The sequence below is a fragment of the Lichenostomus cassidix genome, chromosome 18 (genome assembly GCF_008360975.1).
Source record: "Lichenostomus cassidix isolate B80296 chromosome 18, HeHo_3.0, whole genome shotgun sequence".
Lineage (NCBI taxonomy): Eukaryota > Metazoa > Chordata > Aves > Passeriformes > Meliphagidae > Lichenostomus > Lichenostomus cassidix.
This window is the reverse complement of record NC_139498.1, coordinates 7,273,803-7,296,651: the sequence shown is the minus strand read 5'-3', so window position 1 is coordinate 7,296,651 and position 22,849 is coordinate 7,273,803. Positions and strand designations below refer to the sequence as shown.

At 39.6% G+C, this 22,849-nt stretch overlaps 1 protein-coding gene across 1 annotated transcript; it reads right to left on the bottom strand.

Moving 5' to 3' along the window:
- Nucleotides 1-3,043: 3,043 nt before the first annotated feature.
- MFSD11 (major facilitator superfamily domain containing 11) lies at nucleotides 3,044-22,831 on the bottom strand. The gene is made up of 15 exons (XM_085077865.1): nucleotides 22,596-22,831; nucleotides 21,544-21,747; nucleotides 21,200-21,370; nucleotides 19,671-19,726; nucleotides 18,594-18,701; nucleotides 18,086-18,165; nucleotides 17,899-17,995; nucleotides 16,166-16,224; nucleotides 14,029-14,170; nucleotides 13,159-13,199; nucleotides 12,329-12,394; nucleotides 10,416-10,541; nucleotides 9,337-9,511; nucleotides 8,206-8,341; nucleotides 3,044-7,687 (listed from the first exon to the last, which is right to left on the bottom strand). The coding sequence occupies exons 3-15, from the start codon at nucleotides 21,293-21,295 to the stop codon at nucleotides 7,520-7,522; spliced, it is 1,350 nt and encodes a 449-aa protein (XP_084933991.1). The 5' UTR covers nucleotides 21,296-21,370; nucleotides 21,544-21,747; nucleotides 22,596-22,831; the 3' UTR covers nucleotides 3,044-7,519.
- Nucleotides 22,832-22,849: the final 18 nt, after the last annotated feature.

Genomic DNA, 22,849 nt, shown 5'->3' with positions numbered 1-22,849 from the left:
TTTTAATGGAGCAACATGACCTTTCTTTCCCCTCCAAATGAAGTGACACATGTTCACACAGAGGAAAGCCAAGCCACACCACGACATGCTGTGAGTTCAAAAGGCACTGAAGACACAGAGAGCTCTCTCTGTGCTCTGCACCAGTCTGCCTCACAGGTTCATCTTCACAGACAAGCAGAACCCGAGCTTTGCTGATCCCTTGGTGTTGCTACCTATCAACACATCATCATTTCAGAACTCCTGGTTGCCTGAATATGAAAAACAATCCTTTTGTTTTCCTCCTACATATTTTAGCACTTCCCTCTGCTTCCCACCTGGCTCGTGACCAACCTGTCCTGACCACATGTTGCTGCAGCTTTTGGCTCCCTCACAAACTGAAATCTTTGGTTTGGATCCTGCAGTGAATCCACACCCACAGTGGGGGTGAGCAGGTGTTGGAAAGCCAAAAAAGATCTGTGCATATATATTTCCTTTCCCCACAGTTCAGACTGGAATGGGTGAAACTGCCAGTTTACACCCTGGGAACACTTTTGCCAGCCCAGTCACCAATGCCAAGCAAAACTTCCCCTGTCTGGTGAAAGAAAAATGCTCATGGGGTAAGAAGAGGGTCTAGTTGTCCATGGCCTTGTGACAACCCCAGGAATGCATCCATCAGCCTGGAGTTCCATCCACAGCACACCCACTGGGTTCCCCAAGCACACCTGGTTGGGAGCAGCACGAGTGACAGCTCTGCCAGGAGAGGCAGTGCCACCCAAGGGCCCATGGTACCCGAACAACAGCATCTCTAACAGCATCACAAACACACCAGGATCTCCCTCAGCACAAAGGAAAGAAGACTGGAACATGAACTTTTCAATCTTGAAGCATTTCAAGCCATCCTCCCCTCACAATCCCCACCACCGCTGGTTTATTTGCTTGCTGTATATCATCAATATTTTTACCAGCTAGCAAGCTTTAAATCCAATTGCTTTCTGCACGAAGTGAAGCCCAGTGTGCATAATGCCCTCTCCTTCCCCTGGAGCCATTTCTCCTCCTGTTTCTATGGAATCAGGAGCATGGCAAGCTCCATCCCACGCTGATCCCACTGAACACCCGTGGGTGCTGAGCTCTGTCCCTGCCTCTCCCTGCCAAAGGGCAGCAATTCGTGTCTCACCAACACGTCTGAGAATCAGCAGAATTAAGCTCTTGCAAAGTGTAATTATTATAATTATTCATAAATGTCATCGAGCCGTGCCTGTGATTGCTGCTCTCTTTCACTCTGCAGTGGTTTAGATGAATGCAAGCGCTGGAACACTCATTTTTCAGCCTCACTCATGCCCCATTTTCTCCAGAATTTTCAATTACTGCACAAGTGCCTGTCAAATCCCAGCCTTGTGGGGAGGAAGAGTAGCCACTTCCGAGAGAAAACACCAAAATGGAAGAACTAGCTTAATGTGTTGGGTTTGCTCTGTGTCAAACACAGGAATACACCACAGTGGTCCTTTATAGATATTTTTTAGGAATAGGTATAACGGGCAAAAAGGCAGTTTAAGAAGTCTGGCCTGCAAATTTTAGATGAGGATTTGGAGGAATTCCAGCAAGGGAAAAGGCTGAGCACTCACTGCTGTCCTCCACCTGCTCTTTTTTCCATCAGTCAGGCGATGGAAATGGGGCAGGGACACTAGAGCAGCTTCTGATTCTCTCCACAGCCTCTGCTTTCAGCCCCCAACACTCCATCCCATGGCTCAGAGGAGCTCAGAGCTCTCAGCACCCAAGAGAGGAAATACTTCCTTAGCAGCATCACAGCACAGCACTGGAGCTGTGAAACAAATGCTCTGCAGAGTCACAATTTTGTGAGCACAAAACAAATAATGATGTATGGTTCTGAAGCTCCTTTCAACAGCTGATTACACGGATAATAACCTGTTTGGGTTTAGGTGTTTTAGGGTTTTTTACACAGATTAATAATCATAAACTCAGCAGGTCAGGCATTAAAACAAGATGAGTGGCTCTGACAAGAAGCACTGCATTTAGAAAGGATGCTTAATTGAAGCTAATTTACTAAGTGGCCTTAAATACCAATTTGCTTTTCATATGACAGAATGACAATTTTTTTTTCATATAAGGCACAAACCTTCTATTTTTTCCACCCTTCATGATTAACTTTGAAGTGCAAACTCCTGAATATCCTTTTATCCAAGACTCAAAGGGCTGTGCACAGCAAAAGTTAACCTGCAAGGTTCTTTTCTATTTGTTCACATAAAGGATTTTACAGTCAGGTATTGAATACAAATTCTTTCCCTCAGTAATCAGAATGCCAAGGCCATCCAAAGATCACACTGGTGAAACCAGGGTGGATTTTGATGAATCAGAAAATTACCGAATCTCGATGAAAAACTGCAGCGGGCAGAATTCATCTGTGCTGTCCTCTTTGTTACCTTCTCAGAGCATCTTCACCTCTGCAATTGTATTATTTCATGTATTATCCAGCTAAATGAGAGGCAGCAGAGCTGTTCCCTGCTGTTCCACCCATGCTCTTCAGTTGCAGGATGGAGCCTCGATTGGATCCTGACTTTTAGCCTGGACAAAGCCCATCCACATTTAATTTTAGATAAACAGAGCCCTAGCACTGCACGATCCTGATTGATTTAGTGAAGTCTTTCAGAGACGAACACTTGAGTTAGAAGGAAAATAACTGAAGTCATGGGGGAAGGTACTGGAAAAGGACCCCCAAAAAAACCCCAAACCAACATTAGGCACATTCTCCTCTCAACTACAGCATCGGTTTTTTTAAGCTGGGCTCTCCAACAGATCAAGGGCTAATGCAGCCACTGATTTCCCAGAGGCACTTCACTGGTGTGTGTCTAGACCAGAACGAAGCATTTCCAAAGGACTACTTAGCACTAAACCAGACACTCTCATTTCCCTAAGCTCTTACAAAGCTCTTCCCTAGGCTCTTACAAAGCACTTCCAGGAGCCATCAGTTCACACTGTGTCTCCCAAAGCCTCTGGCACGACTGTTGAAAACAGTGACAAGAGCAATTCCGACAGCTTAACGAGCCTATTAACAAAAAGTCTGTAATTCGCTTTTATTTGCGTGGTTGTGACCATGAAAGGAAGAGTCAGTACACTCACTTGAAATCTGCGTTTCCATCAGGGATAATCACTTGGTGAGCCTGCTCTCAATTACTACCAATTCAAACCCAAGGACACCTTTCAGGAAGGTAAAAAAGTTTCAATCATTTAGACTCCAGCACGGTGTCAAAAGGTAAACAAGAGAGAAGGGAGAGCTTGGAGGAAGACACTCGACAGCCGAGAAGTAAATAGAAATCTCAATTTTCAAATGCACAAACTCAGTTGAACAAAGCACCCCCTTCATGTGCCCACTGAGAGTAATTCTCACTTCCAGATTTGCTCTTTATTGGAGTAAAGGGATGTTTTAGGGATGTTTTCCCCACTCTTACTGGTGCTTCTCTGTGGTACTAACGCAACCTCTGAGGTTAAACTTATCAAGGCACCATTCTGAATTTATCCATGTAAATCACAATCCATGAAAATCCAGTCTCAATCTTCCTTCTGAACCAGCATGGTCATATCAGAAGGGCAAGGTCCTTGTAAAGCAGCAAACTTCCCAATTCAGCTCCATCTCTAAATTATCCCATCTTTTATTACTTTTGCCTGCATGTTAGACAGGGATCAAGGAAAACATGGTATTAACTGCTGCTCAATTAACATTAGTGGGGCTACAAGGCCAAGAGAGGTGTGGATAAAGCCTTCAAAACCACACTTCACTAGGAAAATTAATGGTTGTGATTGTAAGGCTGTGTCTTTACTAACCCACTGGCACAATTTGAGTCCAAGGTGGGTATTGTGTCTCCTGGCATGGTGCTGAACATTGTTTCCTATTTACACTGACAGCAAAAAATGAATGTTTGCCCTAAAATACCATATTTATTGGTCTGTTCACACACCCCTCCTCAACAGGGGCACCTCTGTAGCATTAATTACTGGCACTTAGGTTGGAGTCCACAAAACCACAGTTTAGCAAGACCTGCAGAAAATTATAGATTAGAATTAGTAAAAAAAAAAAAAGAATAAATGGTTCTCTTTCTTATCTCAAATTGATAACATAGATTGTACCTAATGAAATTAACACAACAGAGTTAAAAATGCATCATTAATTATGAACCAAGTATACAGTTGTAGAAATTCTCAGTCCATGCATTCATGTATCAAAGTGAAAACCAACGGGCAAGACAAAACTATAGATATGTTTATATGATATTCATTAAAGACTAATTTGTAGCAGCTTTTTTGGCACTCAATTGTAGAGAAAATCAGTTTTCATTTCCTCTTCAGCATTTGTCTGAAAAACCTGGGGATGTGATATGTCAAGATATTAAACCTTAGTAACACCCTAAAGGAATGAAGAAGAAAAAAATGAGAGAGGACTTTTTAATAAACCAAAGCAACTTAATGCATAATTTTGCTTATAAAGATAAAATCTCTAATATAAAACAAACCCACGGATAAAGCAAAAGCCTTTTTTTGAAATCCCACTTAAATTAACAGTGAGCTCCCAATTCAGATTAACATGAAATTGTTCAAAGGCCACTGAGGTGAAATGAAGGGAGTGCAGCCTCATGGTTGGTAAATGCTGATAATTAAAATGCTGAGATTAAGAGATGGAATCATAAAGGGACATCAGTGTTGCTATTCTTTATGTTGCTATGCCAAAAATTTCAACCAAACTCACAATTGTGTATATTTGGGAGGATTTTTCACCTCTTGGCAAATCAAAGAAATATGAATAAGTGAAAAGCAATCATATGTCAGCAGCAGCCTGAATAACTGAGGCCTCTCTCTTCAGATCAAATGTCAAAAGCAATACTTATATAGTTAAAAAGAATAGCTATCCATGATGCAGCTTTGAAAATGTCATGATTTCTTCTAAAACTTGTCACAGAGCAATCATACTTCCCTTTAATGACCCTATAAATAGTTCTGAGCAGCCTTCTAAGATTATCTGATGCTGAGTCAGATCAGAATATAGAAAAAGAAAAAAAAATAAAGCATCAGATTCACAGAGGTACTGAAAACCCACAAGTCCTTGTTCATTAGTATCCCTCCAAGTTGGCTTCAAAATGCTTTTGGAAACTACATGAACTTGGCAATTTTCTTTAATTTCTAATAAAATCGTTCATATAATTCTTATATGGCAAATGAATATCACAGAAGTTCATCATTAAAAGGGATCCATTTAAAAGGCAACCTCATGAGAGCTATAACCCACTTACAATTAAATGGCATTGTTTAAAAAGCACTTATAAGTTACCCATCAACACAAGACCCAAGGACCATTTTTTCCCCAAATATGCTGCAAGACAAAAGTGCTCCTGGTGAACTTTCATGTCTTCTGTGGAGGGGAGAACAGGTTCCATAAAGAGTTTGGAAGAAAAAAAATAAATCAGTAATTCCCCATCTGAAAAGCAGCTCTTTATCCCTTTTGGTACTCTGGAGAAAACATAAGTGTGTAGCAACAAGAGAATTTTAATCACTGGCAGCATCCTTTAATCTACACCTTTGTAGTGCTCAGTATATAAAAATAGTGTGCTTCAAACTGCAGGCTAACAGGAGTGAGTGGCTTTGCAGTGCTGCTGGTCCCATTAATCACATATTGATTGAACACTGAATGCTTTTTCAGGCTGCCTGACAAATTGGAATGGCTTCGGTAACCCCTCACTCAAATCCGTGCTCTGCCTCATTCTCTTTTACATCATTCATTGAATCTCCTGGGAATTCACACAGCCTCTCTCTCCTGCTTGTCCTCCCAGATTTCTCTGCTCGCTGGATGTTCTGCTGCCCTCTCATCCCCCCATTAACACCTTGCTGGTCTCCCAGAGAAAAACCTGCAGTGAATTTAAAGATCCCTTTCTGTATCCTTGTAAAACGATCCCCCTCGGCTGTTTTGCTGCCACAACGAGGGCTGTGCTGCACGGGAGTTGTGACGCTGCTCCTGGAGAGCAAAAGTGACAGCAAATGTCACAGGAGATGCCATTCTCCCTGCCCAGGGTTAACCTTGGGAGCACAACACAGCTACAACACGTGGGAGCTACTGACACGTAACCAGTCGAGGTTTATTTAACTTGTCTTTAAGGGGAAGACATTAACATTCTGACTGTGCATAAAAAAAGGTTGGTGAACAGTGCTTTTCTAAAAATATCTCCGTGGAGTGTCTAAAAACACCTTCTCAGTGTTCCCTGCCTGCTCTCTGCCCACCAGACAAACATAACTGCAAGTGCTTCAGAGTCATGGAGGCAGATAGAGTCAAGGTGAGCTGCACTCACTACTTGTTTTATCATCTGTAACAGTTCTGGATTAAAATTTAGGTACTATGCTAGTAACCTTGCTTTCATATTTGGTACAATTTCCCCAAAACAGACTGAATAAAACGTTTTAGGGCAAGTGTTTCAGCTTATGCAGTAGAATGAACTCTGCAATATTATCCTGACAGTTCACATTCTGAGGCTATTACCACTTTTAAAAGTTATCTTAGTGCTCCTATCACAGATTTTCAACATTTTATGATGAAAATGCATTGAACTCAAAAGAACTATTTGGGATTCTGGGAGGGGAGCCATGAATTATGGTCCTCCATGGATTTTGGTTTCTTAATCTAGCACTACCCTGAAGAAGTTCCAGCACCTTTCCCAACACAGTTCAATTCTGAGATGCTGAGCCAGAGGCTGCTTTCCATCATCAATATTTCATAGGCCTTTGGATCTAATCCTTAAGATGGCCAAAGGTGATTTCTTCAAATTCTTGTCAAATCTTTCATGTCATACTATAACCTGATTGACTTACAAAAAAATTAAAAACACCAAAACCAAGAAAGCCAAAAACAGAAGAAAAAACAAACAGAAAACCTCCACGGATCTGACAATGTAGGCACATGAAATAGATTAATAAACAAATAGTTGGGAAACAAGGAGCTGAGTGATACAGAATAAGGCAACATTTCCCACAGAAATACTTCCTCACATCTAATTGTTGAAAAATTCAATGCCAAATCGATTTCTCAGCTGTGCAGACACGATCTGCAATATAATCTACTTTATAAAAATATCACTCATTCAATACAGGAATTCAAATGTCTGCAGAACTAGAATATAGGAAAAATAATTTAAGGGACAAAACCCCAACCTAATTCTGTAGTGCATGGCAGAGTGAAATTAGGCAATTACATTCTGAAAGGGACATCTCAGAAGAGAGTTGTTCAATACATGGATCCCTACATCTCCTTCCATTTCCAATACCAGATTTTTAACAACACATCCACCACGCTCAGTCGATCAAAGCAAGGAAGAAAAGCCTTTCAAATGTGGCATTTTTTCCCTCCTGTTTCACATTCAGTTGGGCTGAAGTAGCAGCTTCCTCCATTTCAACCTCTGCAGCAAACTCGACCTCTTTCACCTTTTCACACTTCCCAAAAATCATGCCTGTGCTGATTTTTGCTGTCAGAGCAGGCCTGGCACGGGGATCAGATGCTGCTGTAGTCTGAGCCACGGGCAGCAAGAGCTGCTGCTGCTCCCCACTCCACTGTGAAGAAGGTGATTGTTCCAAAGAAACCCACGATCACCATGATCAGGAGCTGCCACTGCAGGAGGAAGTAGTTGCTGTAGAAATAGGCAACTGCAGCACAGATGGACTGAGGGGAAAAACAAAGGGAAAAGATTATTAGTGGAGATTTCCAGGCTGGTGCTACTACAGAAGGATTATCCAACTGACAGAGACACAGTTTAATATGAAGCTCTCAGAATGGTTTTGTAGTAGACAAACAATCTTAAGGCTTCATTATACCTCAACATATGTCTTGGCATGTCCCACAACAGATTTAATTTTTACTTGTTATTTAAACAGTGTTCAACTGTAGAAAATGAACACCAAACTCTAAAGTGTTTGTAGCATTGCAAGCTGGTATTCCAAACTGGTAAAAACTCTACCAAAATCTCTGCTATTTCAAACCACTCTGTCTAGAAACAACACAGACAAAGCTTTAAGATCACAGGCCAGGAAACTGTTGCCAGCATCACAAAACTATTTGACATCAAAATTCAGGATGAAATAATTTGCAGAACCATTTTTCTCTGCTCAGTAAAAAGCCCAAACCAGTATTTCAGTAACATCCCAACAGTTCTACTTCCAAAAGGCTGCATTAGGTAATACCTGAACAAACTTGAAGATGGCAAAGGCAGGAGCACTGTCCTCTGAATACAGGAATCCCAAAATACTGAGGAGCTGGGTGTTGAAGCAGCTGTCTCCCAGCCCCAGCAGGAAGCTGCAGAGCATGGCCACCTCTTTGCTGAAGGAGAAAGCAATTGCAATTTAAAGCCATTCATTCAAACAGCTCACAGATCTATAAACCATTTCTGGCAGACTTATTTGGAAGCTGAGAATGGAAGAAAGTTATCACACTTTTAATTTCACTAGAAAAGAATTGGGAATGCCTGGCTTGGCAAAAAGAGTCATTTCATCAGCTTTAATTTCTTCAATGCCAAGCCTTTTGTTACTGTTACCTGCAGTCAATTCTACACTGAATTAGAATCACTAAAAGAACTCATTTTGGTGCTTGGAGCCACAAAGCCCACACAGCAGTGATTAAAAGCTGAGGCACACAGTGACTTCACAAAATCTGCAGGAATATTTGTGAAACACCAATTCATTTTGCAGAAAAATACTCCAGCTAAGATCAGTCACCTGCACAGGCACAAATGCTTAGAATTGCAAGTTGGCAGCTGGGTCTGCAAAACTGACAATACAGGATTTTCACACAAACTGGCAAAAATACACCCCAAAAGAAAGTTGTCACGATGAGATAAGAAAGCTTTCTGTATTCCTCCCCCAAACATTGAGTGCTGGAAGGGACAGGCTGCAGTTAGACCAAGTGGAATTTGACAATAAGCACCAGAAGACTTTGGAAACCAGTGCAACAGGGCAAGGCTGGTGCTCCCTGATGCAAAACTGAGCCCAAGACTGTTTTAAAATAAACGGAATTCTTAACACCTACTACAATAGTTGCTGGTCTTGCTATTGTGCTACATGTCAGAAACATCAGTTGTCAAGTGACACAACTGCTATTATTCATCCCCAGGCTTTTTATTCTTATGCCATTCAAGTTACTAAATTGGGTGCACACTGGTGGAATAGCTACCTTTAATAAAAACAGAATTCCTGAAAGCTTTTTCTAGGGACTTAGTCACTACACAGAAAAAAGACTTCAAGGAGTTTTCTGCAGAGAAACAAGCTGTTTATGCACATCCTGAGTTACAGCAGCCGAAGGAAAAAAATCTCACATACCTTGGAATCATATAAGCAACTTGATCTGTTCCTTCCATAGGAGCAATGGGGGCATCATTTGGCATGTTGAAGAAAATTAAATAAAAGGCTATGAAGTGGACAAGGATGCCCAGCAGCACCACGGGGTTCCTGCCAGAGCGACTCCTCTTGCTCAGCAAGCCAAAGACTCCTCCACCTGCAGGAGCAGGAAAGAGGAGAGAATTGAACCAGAAGTGGAGATTTAAATACTGACAATTTAAATTATAAACGTCCCTATATTGTTTGTTAACAAAGACTGACTGACATGCAAACAGCCCCAAGGAGTTTGCAGGGAAATGGGGAAGGAGATTGATGAGATGGTTGCTGATGAAGACATTTCACCTTTTAGAAAGTATTTAATCAGCAGCCAGTTTCCTTCAGTATTGCAACAGCACTAAGTGAAAATGGACAGCCTTGTGCTCAGCTCTTAATTGCAAAAACATGCAGCTCAATGGATATGAGCTGCTAATGAACAGTGGTTTTTTGTCAAACACCACAGTACTTGAGAAAACAGAAGAAAAAGCAGTATTTGCTTAATGAACATTACCTGTACCCAAATTTATTTAAATATCACATCTCATTTAACACAGACAAACGTTTCAAAGAAAGAAATCCTTAGTGTAACCATTTACTCAAAAAATTTAAAAGTTATATCACTCAAGAAGTAATAAAAATGCAAACATAATACTATTTCAAAACAGCATTTAAAATAGCAAAATGGTGTCGATTCCCTAAGAACACTGCAGCCCAGTGTTTCTCACATTTTAAGTCTTCTGTACTTCTCCACATAAATGCAAAGAGAATGCAGAATATTAGAATTCATAGGCATCATATATTGGTCTACATCCACTTTACAGAGTGTAAGGTAAAATTCACAGTGCAGTAAGGAACCATAGTGCCAGTTATATTGCTACTATTTCATTTTTTATTCACATAATCATTCTTGGAAGCTCAAAACACACTACTGAGTTAAATACAAAAAACCCCCAGAAAACATTTTGAATAACTACATCAACCTAATCCTGGGTTTTTTTGTCAAAAGGTAGCAAATTTAGACTCACCCAAGATTTCTCCAACACCAGTAAAAATACCAGAGAGACCAATCAGGCTTTTCTCTTCACTGCCAAACCTATTCACAGCACCAATGCAGGTTCCATACACTCCAGAAAAGAATGTTAACACCAAACCTTGGAGGGAAACCAAACAGAATCAACAGATGAACTTTCATAAAAATAATTAAAAAATCATTATGTCTAAAGGCTGTTTTCCTCTCAGGTATCTTTCCAATCACATATTTAAATGAGGTATGGGTAATAGAAGCAAAGAGGGAATTTTAAACTATGTAATTTTTATATTCTTCTATACCAGTTTACAAAAGCCACATTAGAGAAAAGTGACACTAATTGTGTCACAGGCACTCAGGTTCAATGCTGCTACTGCTGACATAACCCCTTTATAGAGCTTATATTTCTATTTTTCAGGAACTTTGGGATTTCATCCAATGTGAAATAACATTTGAAATAACTGAAAAAATACAGCACAATTTCAGTGTAAGATTTTCCACACACCCCGCAAGTTATGGCATTCCTAAAAGTCCCTGCATCCCCAAATACCAATAAGCAGCTAAGAATCCTAAAATGAAATTTTCTATACATACATACATAAGGAATTCAAGCTGAGAAAGAACAATTGCTATGTTTAAAATCCTTGTTTCTTCCCATTGCCATTAGTGTGAGGCAAGATGACACCACTGAGTCCAGCTAACATGACCATCACCATAAAAATACCAACTCAATAAAAAAATGTGTTCAAAACAATGCAAAATGTTATGTTTAAACAGAGAAAAACAGCTCAAAATAAAACTTTCTAATTTATATCCTCGGCCTTTTGCTACAGCCAAACTCTGGTACAGCACATCCTGGACTGATTGGATAAACTGCATGGCTTCAAAAACAGGAGAGCACTTGAAGCACCACAACTTGACCAGCAATTTTGGAATAAAAGCCCTTGTTGGCCTTATGGAATTTTCTGCTTTCCTATATAAAGTGGCAACACCGACCCGAATCCAGAAGATGGCAGCAGATATTTTTTCCCCAGTCTGGACTGATTTATTTTTATGCCACCTGAAAAACCAAATTTCAGGATATTCAGGCAAAACCGGACTGACTCCATTCCCTTGTTATCTTGCTCCACATTCCCACTGCATTAAACCTGTCAGGGGAATTCAGGTGAGTTAATCTGGGTTACCACAACACTGGAGATGCTGTGAAGTACCTCAGATTAGTGGCTGAAATAACCCAACTCCAGAGCTGCTGTTGCTATTTCTCTACCAGGAGCTGACTGTAAACTGCTGCGTTCATATTTTGTTCACATCTAAGTTTTTCTTTTCACATAACAATAATTTTTTGTAACAGTGACTCAGATCTTAAGTACTGAAAGGGCATTTATTTAAAATAAAAAACTAATTTGATCCTGAACAAAACTTCATCTGAATCTAAAAAAAGAGCAAGAAATGCCCCTCCAAAGAAACAATTCAAGGATTTTATAGTATTTTTTGTGGAAGAATCACCAATATGGTGATTAACTTTTGAAAATGGCTAAACTTGTTCCCAGTAGAACCAAGACAAAAATGAAGAGCATTGGGAATCTCCCTTAATGAAGGTGTGATGTACAAACATTCCTTTTATGCAAATGCAATACAACTGCATTAAACAATCTACAAACTACTGATAAGTGCAATATCAAATCCCATAAAAGCCAGCTCTGTATATTTTGCCTAACCCACCCTTTGGGACCCAGAAGATTTAGGTGCACCCCTCCTCCTATACAGAAACATTTCCCAGGACAGAGAAATGTCATGAGTAACGCAAAATTAATTAAAATATCCAAGTAATATTTGCTGAGATATGGGTTAAAATTCCAGTTTGGGGTTAAAATCCCAAGCAATGCCCTGGCACAGCTCCATGGTGAATACCTGTGTAGGCTGTTGTAACACTGAGAAGCATCATCTCTTTGGTGAAGCTCAGTGTAATAGATTTCTCTGCAAAGAAATAATAAAGAAAATTAATAAAACTTCTGATAACACCACTGAAATAATCTACACTTGCTTTTGCTCTTTGCTTCAAGCAAACATTGGTTAAAATTATATGAGCTGTATATTAAAGTTTTATTTACTGTTTATTACAGTAGAATGCTAAATAAGCCAACCCCAATCTGCAACCTAGAAGGAATGTGCCATCCAAATATAATTTTTTGTAAGAAAAGCAATGGTGGAAATATTAAAGAGGAGATACACAGTTTTCAATTATCAGACAATTTTCTGCTCACTGTATTTTTGTATTCTCAGTTCATGGCAATTGTTTCCTGAAAGGACAAATGAATTTTCAGTGAAGATCTCCACATTCTCTAAACAAACTCAACAGTCTCAGGCAGAACACATCAAGCTTCAAAGGAAACTGCAGATGCTTCAGCTCTAAATTGTTAACTGGTATCAACTGGTGACAACATCAAACAACATGTGAGTTCTTTTTATCCTGTTATGTTAGCTGATTTTTATTTTTCAATCTCACTCTGCCTTTCCCAAGCTGTAACCTGCTCCTTTTGCACTCCTCTGTACAAGGAAGCTGTTGTAAAGCAGTTTGGATCTGTAAGCACATCAAAGGAGGAACACTCTGAGTCTCTCCTGGACTACACAGGTCTGTGATTGAGTGATTTGTACATGATCACATCACCAGCACAAACACAGAGGGCTGGAGAGGAGATACCAGGCTTTGCAGAAGCAACTCTTATGTGAATTGTACTTACTGAAGGCAGCCACTGCTCTCATCATTTTGTTTCCTGCAGACCTGGGTAAACAAATTACTTTTGTAATTTTGGTCAAAACGGACAAAGAACAGCCACACTCTATTGCTGTGCTGGAAGGCACCTTCATTTTTCAAACCTTCTGTACATTTTCTAGCCCAGAGCTGTATGCTGGAATATGCCAATGTATTTTTAGAAGTTTCTGATATCTAAAGTAACCACAAAATTTATTTCCTGTCTTCTCTAGTGAATGCCTGCTTAACAGAATCTTTCTTTTGAATGTTTTTAGCTTTCAACATTTTTTTCCACAGGCATACTTACTGATGTTTTTCTAACATTTTCATTCTTCTTTAAATAAAGCAAAAATATTTAAGCTGATGCCTCAGGCAAAACTCCATTGACTCTGTGTAACTGTGCATTTCTAATGTATTTATCAGCATGGCATATATATTTAGAGAAGACAGGAAAAACATGCTCCAGTTTGTAAAACAATCTACAAAAAAGGAGTCCTTTCTGCCTATTCCAGCCTTTCAACTGGGCTGATGAGGGCAAGATAAACTATAAAAGTGTTTAATAATAATTAGTGGAGAAGAGGTAAGGGGTATCTCTTGCAAGGCACTTGCTTATCAAAGGAAAAACTTCATGAGCAGTGCTGCACTTCACCCTTGAGAATATTCCATATCAAGAACACTATTTCTCATTTATTCTCATTGTTAAAATACAGACACTTTTCTATTAAATCTGTGCATCCTACAGGTTGTTGATAATATTCACGTTTCCAGCACAGAGGGGAAGTGAATGCACAATGCTCCTCTGTGGAGCAGGAGCGCAAACGAGGAGATGTGACAACATGTTATTGCCATCAACACTTACGAGCTCTCCCCCAGGATTTCATTAGTGGAATCATCATCCCCTGGAGCTTTTGTGTCCTCTTGTTTCCTAATCAGAAAGAACAGAACTGTGCCCACAAGACTGATAACAGTCAGAGCAATGAAGACAGTTCTGCGATCGCTCTCTGTGGAAAAACAAACAAGAGCCATAACCAGATGTGCAGAAACGATTCAAACCCATCCAGCTACCTTCAAACAACTAACACAGACATACTACAGTGTTCAACACACACTAATTTGCTAGCTTACCTTCCACACGGAGCTGCTGGCAAACTCCTGTCTCAGTTTTATGGTGCTAATTAAATATCGGCAAATTAAAGAGGGTCCCTCGCATTTTCTGCCATGCAAAGGCTATGACCAAGGAGCAGCCAATTAAAGGAAGTGCATAAATTATTAGCAGAAGAAAGTACATCTTTGAAGACTTACATAATTCAGAGTGGATATAAACTGCCCCATACCCCTTCAGATTTCTAAAAGAAGCTCTGGACCAGCATCAGAACCATGAGCACCGTGACATCATAAACTGTAGGCTCAGAAACTACAAAGGCATTAAAACCACCAAAACCTCAGAAACTGTCACAGCAGCTGGAGGGGAGAACTGTGCTGGACAAGTTTTGTTACTGCGGCAGAGCAGAGAGATATCTAATACAACAGTCACTCCCAATTACCAATACCAAGCAGGGAAAAAAGCCAGTAGCAGAATATACTTGTGACTGAGCTAATGCATGACCCTGAAGGTATTACCTATATTTACTTCCCCTTCAGCTTAACAGCAACGCAAACTTGTTCTAAAAATAACTTGTGTATGATCACAGATCCAAAAAGAGAAAGTGTGCTTCACACCTAGAATGCCTCTAATATTTTTATATGTATAGAAAAAAAGGATTTTTAAATTTTGTTAAACCTTTAAATCTTTTGATATCATTTTTTTAATAAAGAGGAATCTCAACACATGTAAAGCTGGAGGAAAATGTAACAGCAGAACTGCCTCATAGTGAATTGCTCTATTCTATGGTTAGCAGAGCAGTTAAACTTGGAATGCACAGAATTTCAGACCCTCCAGGTTCAAAGTGTCTCCAGGACTTCCAATAACACTTAAATCTTTGTGTTACAGATGAGGGGATGTAGAGGATGACCTTTAAAAATTAGCCAGTGTTTCACTACCAAACCTGTGTCTGTGGAGAACCTGAAAAGAAGGATCTAACAGAAACAAGAAGTGGACTGTTGTTTCTGTTCTGTTATTTGTGAAGCCTGATAATTATCATTTAGAAGTCAAGATCTTATTCCTGATTGACTAGAGCAGAATTACCCTCATCTGTTAAAGGTTAAAAGAATTGACCATTCTAGTAGATATTCCTCTTTAGGACTAAATAAGGAAAATTATCAGTCATTATAGAACAGGAAAATCAAACTTATTTGTTTACAGAACATTGATTTCCCAGCAATGCTCATTTTTGGTTATTAAAATCTATTTTCACCATTGCATTTTTCTTAGTGAATATCACCCCATACTTTGCCTGGCTTAAACAGCTAACAGAAATCTTTGCTTTAAAAGCAGAGTCTCAACCACTATCCAGCTTAAAAACATTTTAAAAGCCCACTCTTCTCAAATTCCTGCTCTTTGCCAATATCAAATGGAAAAAAAAACCTACAGCAATAATTACAATCCCATCAGGAAGTTTGTCTTCATAAATGAAGGAAGAGCAAGTTCTTTCTCCACTGCCCCATCTCAGCCTCTGCCTCCTACACACTGCTTTGTGCCAGCACAATGATTAGTGCAGCCATGAAGTGAACTGGGATGGGTTTCCTTTATTTTCTTTTATTTCATAGCTTAACCAATCTCCAATATGCTTTAGGACAACACTCTACACCAGGAGCTTACTTGGGAATAATATTACACATCCAGCCAAATAGGTGTGTTTTGGCACGAGTGTGTCTGCACAGGGAAAATCCCAGAGCAGCTATTGGGGAAAATCTCCAGAAAGAGACTATCTACAATAAATTGGGCAAAAAAGAATCTGCTATTGTATAAGCCTCCAGCCACTTCTGAGATCATTATTTCATCTGTTTATTCATGCTACTCCACTTAAAGGTTGGGCATATAAACAAGCAGTACCCACCTGATATGTGAGTTTTTCCTTGCCAAGCCAAGTATATATACAGATTTCCAAAAAACAAGCTGTAAATAAAAAGGACAAAGGTCAATGAGACATTCTATTAAAAAATTAGGATTGCTGCATCACAGTAGTACTGTTCTATTAAAAAAAAATAATCCCAAGGCTGTGCAATTGTGAAAGAAATAAAGACATGAGTCACTCTCCATGCTAGCTTCTTCTATATAAAACTTCAAACAAATTTGAGCATTCTGCCCCATAATGCTGGCTATTCATTTTCATCAATCAAAGTGGTGGCAAAAATGAGGAAATCTGCATGTAAGTTGCTTCTAGTTTTGGAAGGGTGTAGGTTAGAAAGTTAACATATTTATAGAGGTGATTTTGTAATACTTCCTTTGCAGGGGCATGTGCCTTGTCTGAAGTATTGCTTCAGCTCAAGGAAATTCTGTGTCTGTAACTACTGTTTCCCAAAAAACAGTCATTCTGAATGAATGATCTAAAACTGCTTTAGAGCAAATTTTCCTCATATTAAGCCATGCATTTAACTCACTGTAAAACACAGAATTAGTTGTGTTTGTGGAAATTGCTACTCTGATAACATAGTGAGGTGTAAATTCTGGAACTGAAAACTTTAGAACCACAAGCATGTCCCTGGTGCAGGCTGATGTTCTCCCAGTCCAGTTTCCCATCCCCACAGCAGCATTAGCAATGCAGGCTCAGCAGCCTAAGCACTCCTGCAATTCCCTCCTCTGGTTATCTCCCAATATTCAGAATTGCTGCATTAGAGGAGATAAGAGAACTCTCCCTTCAGGAACCATTTGTGGACTTGTCTCCCATGAATTTGTTTGATTCCTTTTCAACCTTGCTGACTCAATCCAACTCTACACTCACCTGTGGCTACAAGCTCCTGAAGTTTAAACACCCACAGTACAAAACACTTTATTTGCTTCAAACCAGTCCTCTTTAGTCTCACCAAGTGACCCAAGTTACAGCACAGGAGCATTTGGTGAGCAGCAGTTCTACACTCAGCTCACCTGCTGCTCTCATGTTCGGGTAACACACAGGTCTAATCCTCTCAGCTGCTGTTCCTCCACAGGAAAGAGTCCCAACCTTTTCATTCTCTCTTCAAGCCATCAGCTCTATCTTCTTGCATAATTGTATTATTTTCCTCTATATCCTAATTGCATTACACTCTCATGAGAGGCATAACTATCCCTGCACAAAACACTTAATGGCCACAACAACACAGCACCACTGCCTTGTTCTCACTGCCCTTCTTGATGCTGAGCCTTTTGTTGACTCTTTTAGTCAAGCAGCACTCAGAGTTTAGTATCAGAGAGTCATCAACAAGAAGATTTCATTTCTGGCTTCTGACTGCCAGGTCTAACTTCAGTATCTTCACCCTGGCAGCAAGAACCAGCTTCTCCCTCTTTAAAAGACATAAACTGGCACAGCCCACCACAATCAACAAGACTGCAGTTACATCCCTGAAATGTTCCCCTAACAGAAATGTATTTTTTTAGCATCTCAAGAGCAGAGATTGCAATATCCAACTTCCTTTAATTCCCTGTTCTGTAATGCACATCACCAATAAAAACATTGCTTCCAACTCTCCCTCCTACTTCACTGACTGCAAGGCACCAGAGGAGTATTTCTGGATGCGGTCTCCCCCTTATAAAAATATGTAAAAAGCAGAGTATGTAGACAACCAAAAAAAAATGTTAAGAAATACAGCTTACCTGAACTGTAGGAGTGCCCAAAATACTCCACTGTTCCTTCCAATGGTGTTTTCATCAGAATTTACAGTCAGGCAATTTCCCTGGGCTGTCCAGAGGACTGAAACAGACACAATATATTGCTCAGGAAATAAAAATATTTTAAAGGTATATTCAAATCTCATAAAAAACAGTCAGCAACAATCCTTACCAGCAGCTGCAATGCCAATAAACACAGAAGCAGTGTAGAAAGCCCATGTAGCAGGTTGGATAAAGACTGCAATGTATAGGCTAGAATAGAACAGATCAGTTTATTCAATACTGACTTAAAGTGGACAATGCTCTTCAACAATCAGATACCTCACTTAGGTGCTTCTAAATGAGCTACTCTCACCTAAGGGATGTTGGAAAACAGGTTAGGTTCTATGTGAAAAATCTATTTACCCTACTAAGCACATAGAATTTTTTTATACAGTCATTAATCTGAGGCCATAACCTGAATTCCACAGTCAGCAAAGTCTGGAAACGCTGTGGAAAAAAAATGTGCTGTTTCCAGTAGAGTGAAATACTCAGCACTTACACATCTGCAGTATCTGTGTGAGATGCTTTTCTAAGCCAGTACAATTTCATGTATGGCACAAGAGCCTTAGTTGTGGAAAAAAAAAAAATGAAATAAATATTTCAAAGAAAGCAAGCAAAAGCTCAGAATTAATACTTACCTATAAAACATGCCACTAACAACCATGGAGAATTGAGGTCCTACTATTGCAACCACTGAAGGCGATATAAGATTTGATGCAGACAACACACCATAAATAATGGACATGCTACAAAAATAAAATAAAGATCATTAAATACTTAAAATATACGCCATCACTGCAACTGATTCAACAGTGATCAGTGGATTTCAAAATATCCAGTCAAGTACATACATAATTTATCAGCAAAATTTTGATGGTCAAACATTTCCTTTTTTCTGTTCCCTTCACCCATTGCATTCCACATGGGAATAGAGGATTGTACAGTGTTCTCTGGATTGCTGAATAGAGACTCAAACTACTGCAGGCAAGCACACCTTGTAATTTACAGCATGCATTTGTCATACTGCCTGAACAGCAGTTATTGTATTTGGTACCCTATACGTCTAGAGGAGAATGTTCTGGAACCTCATTTATCTATCAGTGAGGTTTTCATCTGCCAAACACATCACAGACATTTTACAGACATATTTTGTGCCAGTGGGATTTTTATTTTAACTTAAGACAGTAAACCTTTCAAAGCAGCAATCAGGTTTTCCTACATGACAGATTAATTTGGCATTCAAAAGGTCCCTGGTCATGCCTGACGAGTTTGACTCTACCAGCACAACAAAGAGAATGCCTTTTTGTGGTTTTGCTTCTTTCTGACTGCTCCTTTCACATGTCCTGAGAGCTGATCCACACCACCTGTCCTACACAAACACAGAATGTACAAGAGCAAACAACCACGGCCTGAGTTAGCAGCTTTATTTATTTTTAAATTTCCACCTTCTTCGCCTCCTAAGGTAAAATGCTGAGAAAGCGATGATGGTGATTTTTCTCCCTACAAAAAAAAACCAGGCAAACCAGATATGTAGTTCAACTGGAAAAAATTCAGAGGAGGAGTGTGAGAAGCCTGTTTAAAGTGCTTTAAGTGTGCCAATAAGCTGTGAAGTCAGCAGAACACTGCAATCTCTTGAGAGTGTCTCTCTACTGGATGAAACTGTAACTAAGTTCACCCTGCAAGGAGCAAAGAAAGAAGAAAATCTGTGTAATTACCTTGTGTAGCCACTGCCATGAAAGTCTGTGTTGTTTAAATTCGTGATAACAGTTTGCTGTGGGGAGAAGATCATACATTGTAATATGTTAGAATCTATCTCATAGTTTGAGAACACCTGCATTGGTTTGAAGTCAGTATCAAACGTTAGAATTACTTATTAATAGACTCTACAAAGTACTTCAAAGAATTGCAAATAATTACAACTCACACCACCTCCACAACAAAGATGTAGGAGATACTTGGCAGGGAAACATGTATGTTTGAAGAAGAAATTAGTACTTTATGATTAAATCATGGTTTCATAAGAGACCTCAAAATACTTTACAACACTTTTGTTTCACTAAAGACTTCTCTTAAGTAGATAGCTATGACTATGTTAATTTTAAAAGCAGTGGAAAAAAGAAGTTTCAGAATACTCTTAACAACTTGACCTAACTACGAATCTCTGCTAAGAGTTTCCATTCTTTTCAGCTTCCTGTTATTTCTCTGTTCCTTTTTTTTCCCCTTGAATCAGCTTTAGTGATCATGAGACCATGTAGTTAGGTGGACTGGCAGGCAGATCTGACTGGAAGTCACTTGTAAAGACCTTCATGACAATTAATTACATGACTGCACGCTCACAAAGTCCAATTCAGTGAGGTGCTGAATGCATTGCAGGATCTCTGAGATTGCTGGGCTCTACTAAAGTGCTTACATGTAGTATCACACTGCACTAGGACTTACAAAAACTACCCCAAGCAGTTATTTCTATAATGCAGTGAAGGACATTTATCTGTCTGAACCCAGCAAGGATTCTTCTTGCATGCAAAAAAAGAGCTGCAAGACCTGTGGGCTCAAGAGGGATGTTGAAATCTAACTGCCCTGCAGGCACAGAACTAATAATACTGAAAGCAGCTCAGGAAGTTAAAGGGCTAAGCCTGGCAGTAGCAGGAGTCTAAAAATTTAAATTGTAACAGTAAATTTGGATTATGCTGTGCTCAATTTTTGCTCTGCAAAGAGATACTACAAAGCAGTAAATAACTTCTTCAGCTGGAAGGTGACTTGGCAGTTTAGCCATTGTGGAAATCTATTTGTCAGGTGCTATCCTCATCCTCCCCCTCAATATCTAGTTTGTTAAGATTATGAAAAACTAGTTAATAATAGCATGGTTAATAATAACTTAGGGAATATTTTGAAAGGAACTATAAAAAATATGGAATATAAAATATGCAAGGCTCAGTGTAATTCAATTGTCCAACACTGCAAGTGTCAAAACAGACAGTATTTTAAAGTCCTAACATTTTACAAGATTAATTTTCTACTTTCTAGGTAATCAGGCAGAGTTCTATATGTAGCTATGCTATCTTTAAGAAATAACCTGCATAATTATTTGGTTAAACACATTAATCACTAAACCAAAAGAAGACAAAACATTAAAGTATCTTACACATTTGAAAATCCTAAAAAAAGCCACATTAGAGCACACAAAAGACAAGCCAGGATAAATAACTGAGATAGAAATGTTGCACATTTTGAAAGTCAAGCCTACCGCGATATTTCCACAGGTTTGGAAAGCAGTGAATATAAACATAAATGAGACTCCCAAAATAATGATGTTGAAAAGCTTTTTTCCTTCAGAAGACATTTTGTGTTTCCTTCCCAAGTCCTCCGCTTCAGTCTGGAAAAACTCTTTTTTCTTTTAAAAGTTTCCTTTTAACCTCTGTTAAAAGAAAAAAAGCTTTGAAAATTATGATTACTTAGGGTTACTTATTAGCTGCTAGAAAATATAAATTAATCAAGAATTCTGGTAACTCTTAAATAATGTGCAACAAAATCGGTAACTTTAAAAAAAAAAGGTCTGGTACAAAACGGAAAGCCCAAGATTTCCTCTACCTGTTCCCATGAAGATAACAGGGCTGACTGCAGGGTGTTACTTCATGGCATCCCTTTCTCCCAGAGGAGCACTTTTCCCAGTATCCAGCAGGTTAATCGGCTCAGCTTCTTGCCATTGCCGAAATCAGAATTGTGATCCCCGGCCTCTCAATCACCTGACGAAGGAAAGATGAGCCACTCACACCCACTAGTCATTTCCATGCACTGCACAGGAAATAAGGAACATTTCAGTGTCTTAATCAGCTGACCCAGCCCTGAGAGCCCTTGTGCACTATGGGAAATGCAGTTTTCTGAAAGCAGCCCTTTTCTACTGAGAGCTGGGACAATCTCCCAGACCTTAAATTTAAATGATTTGTACTAGTTTTGAAGGATTGTAAAATCTTTATCCACTAAATAACACCTGGCAAGATGAAAGAAAGGGAAGAAGGCAAGAAGGGAAGAAGGGAAGAAAGAAGGGAAGGGAAGGGAAGGGAAGGGAAGGGAAGGGAAGGGAAGGGAAGGGAAGGGGAAGGGGAAGGGGAAGGGGAAGGGGAAGGGGAAGGGACCATAAAAACCCATGCACACAAAAAGAAACAAACACAAAACCCACAAACCAAACCGAAAAATAAAACCTCCATACAACTACAGAACCATGGAATCATCCTGGAAGGGGTCCTGGTGGACAGTGAGCTGTCCGTGACCAGCACTGTGCCTGGGAAGGGACAAGAAGGGCACTGGTGTCCCGGGGTGTGTTAGGAAGAGCATTTCCAGCAGGTCAGGGAGTGATCCTGCCCCTCTGCTCAGCCCTGTCCCTTCCAACATTAGTAGTTAGTAGTCCCTGTAGTTCTGTGAAATAAAATCCACACCCCAGCTATACTATACATCTATACATTTATTTAATAGCTATACAGCTATACTTTTAATACATGTATTGCAGGCTTTTTAAATTCCCAAACAGTATTTTTTGCATGTTTTTCAAAACTGTGTGTATTTTTCACTTGTGGAAGAAAGTGTGATTATTCAGAGGCTGCTTTACAAAGATCCAATCAACATATCAAGGTGAGGGGTCTTACCTGGAGAAAAGCTCTCTTCTTCCTTTTTAATATTATTAATTTATAGAGATTTAAGATCTTCTAGGGATAGTATGCCTTTCATGTCTTTTCCTCCTTGTGCCAGCACAAGCTTCCATCCTGCTGCCCAGCAAACTGGGCTAGCGTGTTGGAAAAAATCCTGTATCAACAGCAGCAACGTGTTTTGAAGTGACTGAAGCTGGGAGGAAGGGACACAGGAAACTCCCTCTGTCATTTTGGGGAAATCACAGGAAAGA

Bases quoted from the DNA above. Each gene is read 5' to 3' on its own strand.
- MFSD11 (XM_085077865.1), bottom strand. From the start codon at position 21,295: ATGTCTTCTGAAGGAAAAAAGCTTTTCAACATCATTATTTTGGGAGTC. The intron at 18,702-19,670 runs GTAATTACACAG...TTATTTTTGTAG, and splicing joins CATGGCAGTGGCTACACAAG to CATGTCCATTATTTATGGTG. The intron at 16,225-17,898 runs GTAAGCTGTATT...TTTTATTTACAG, and splicing joins TGGGCACTCCTACAGTTCAG to CTTGTTTTTTGGAAATCTGT.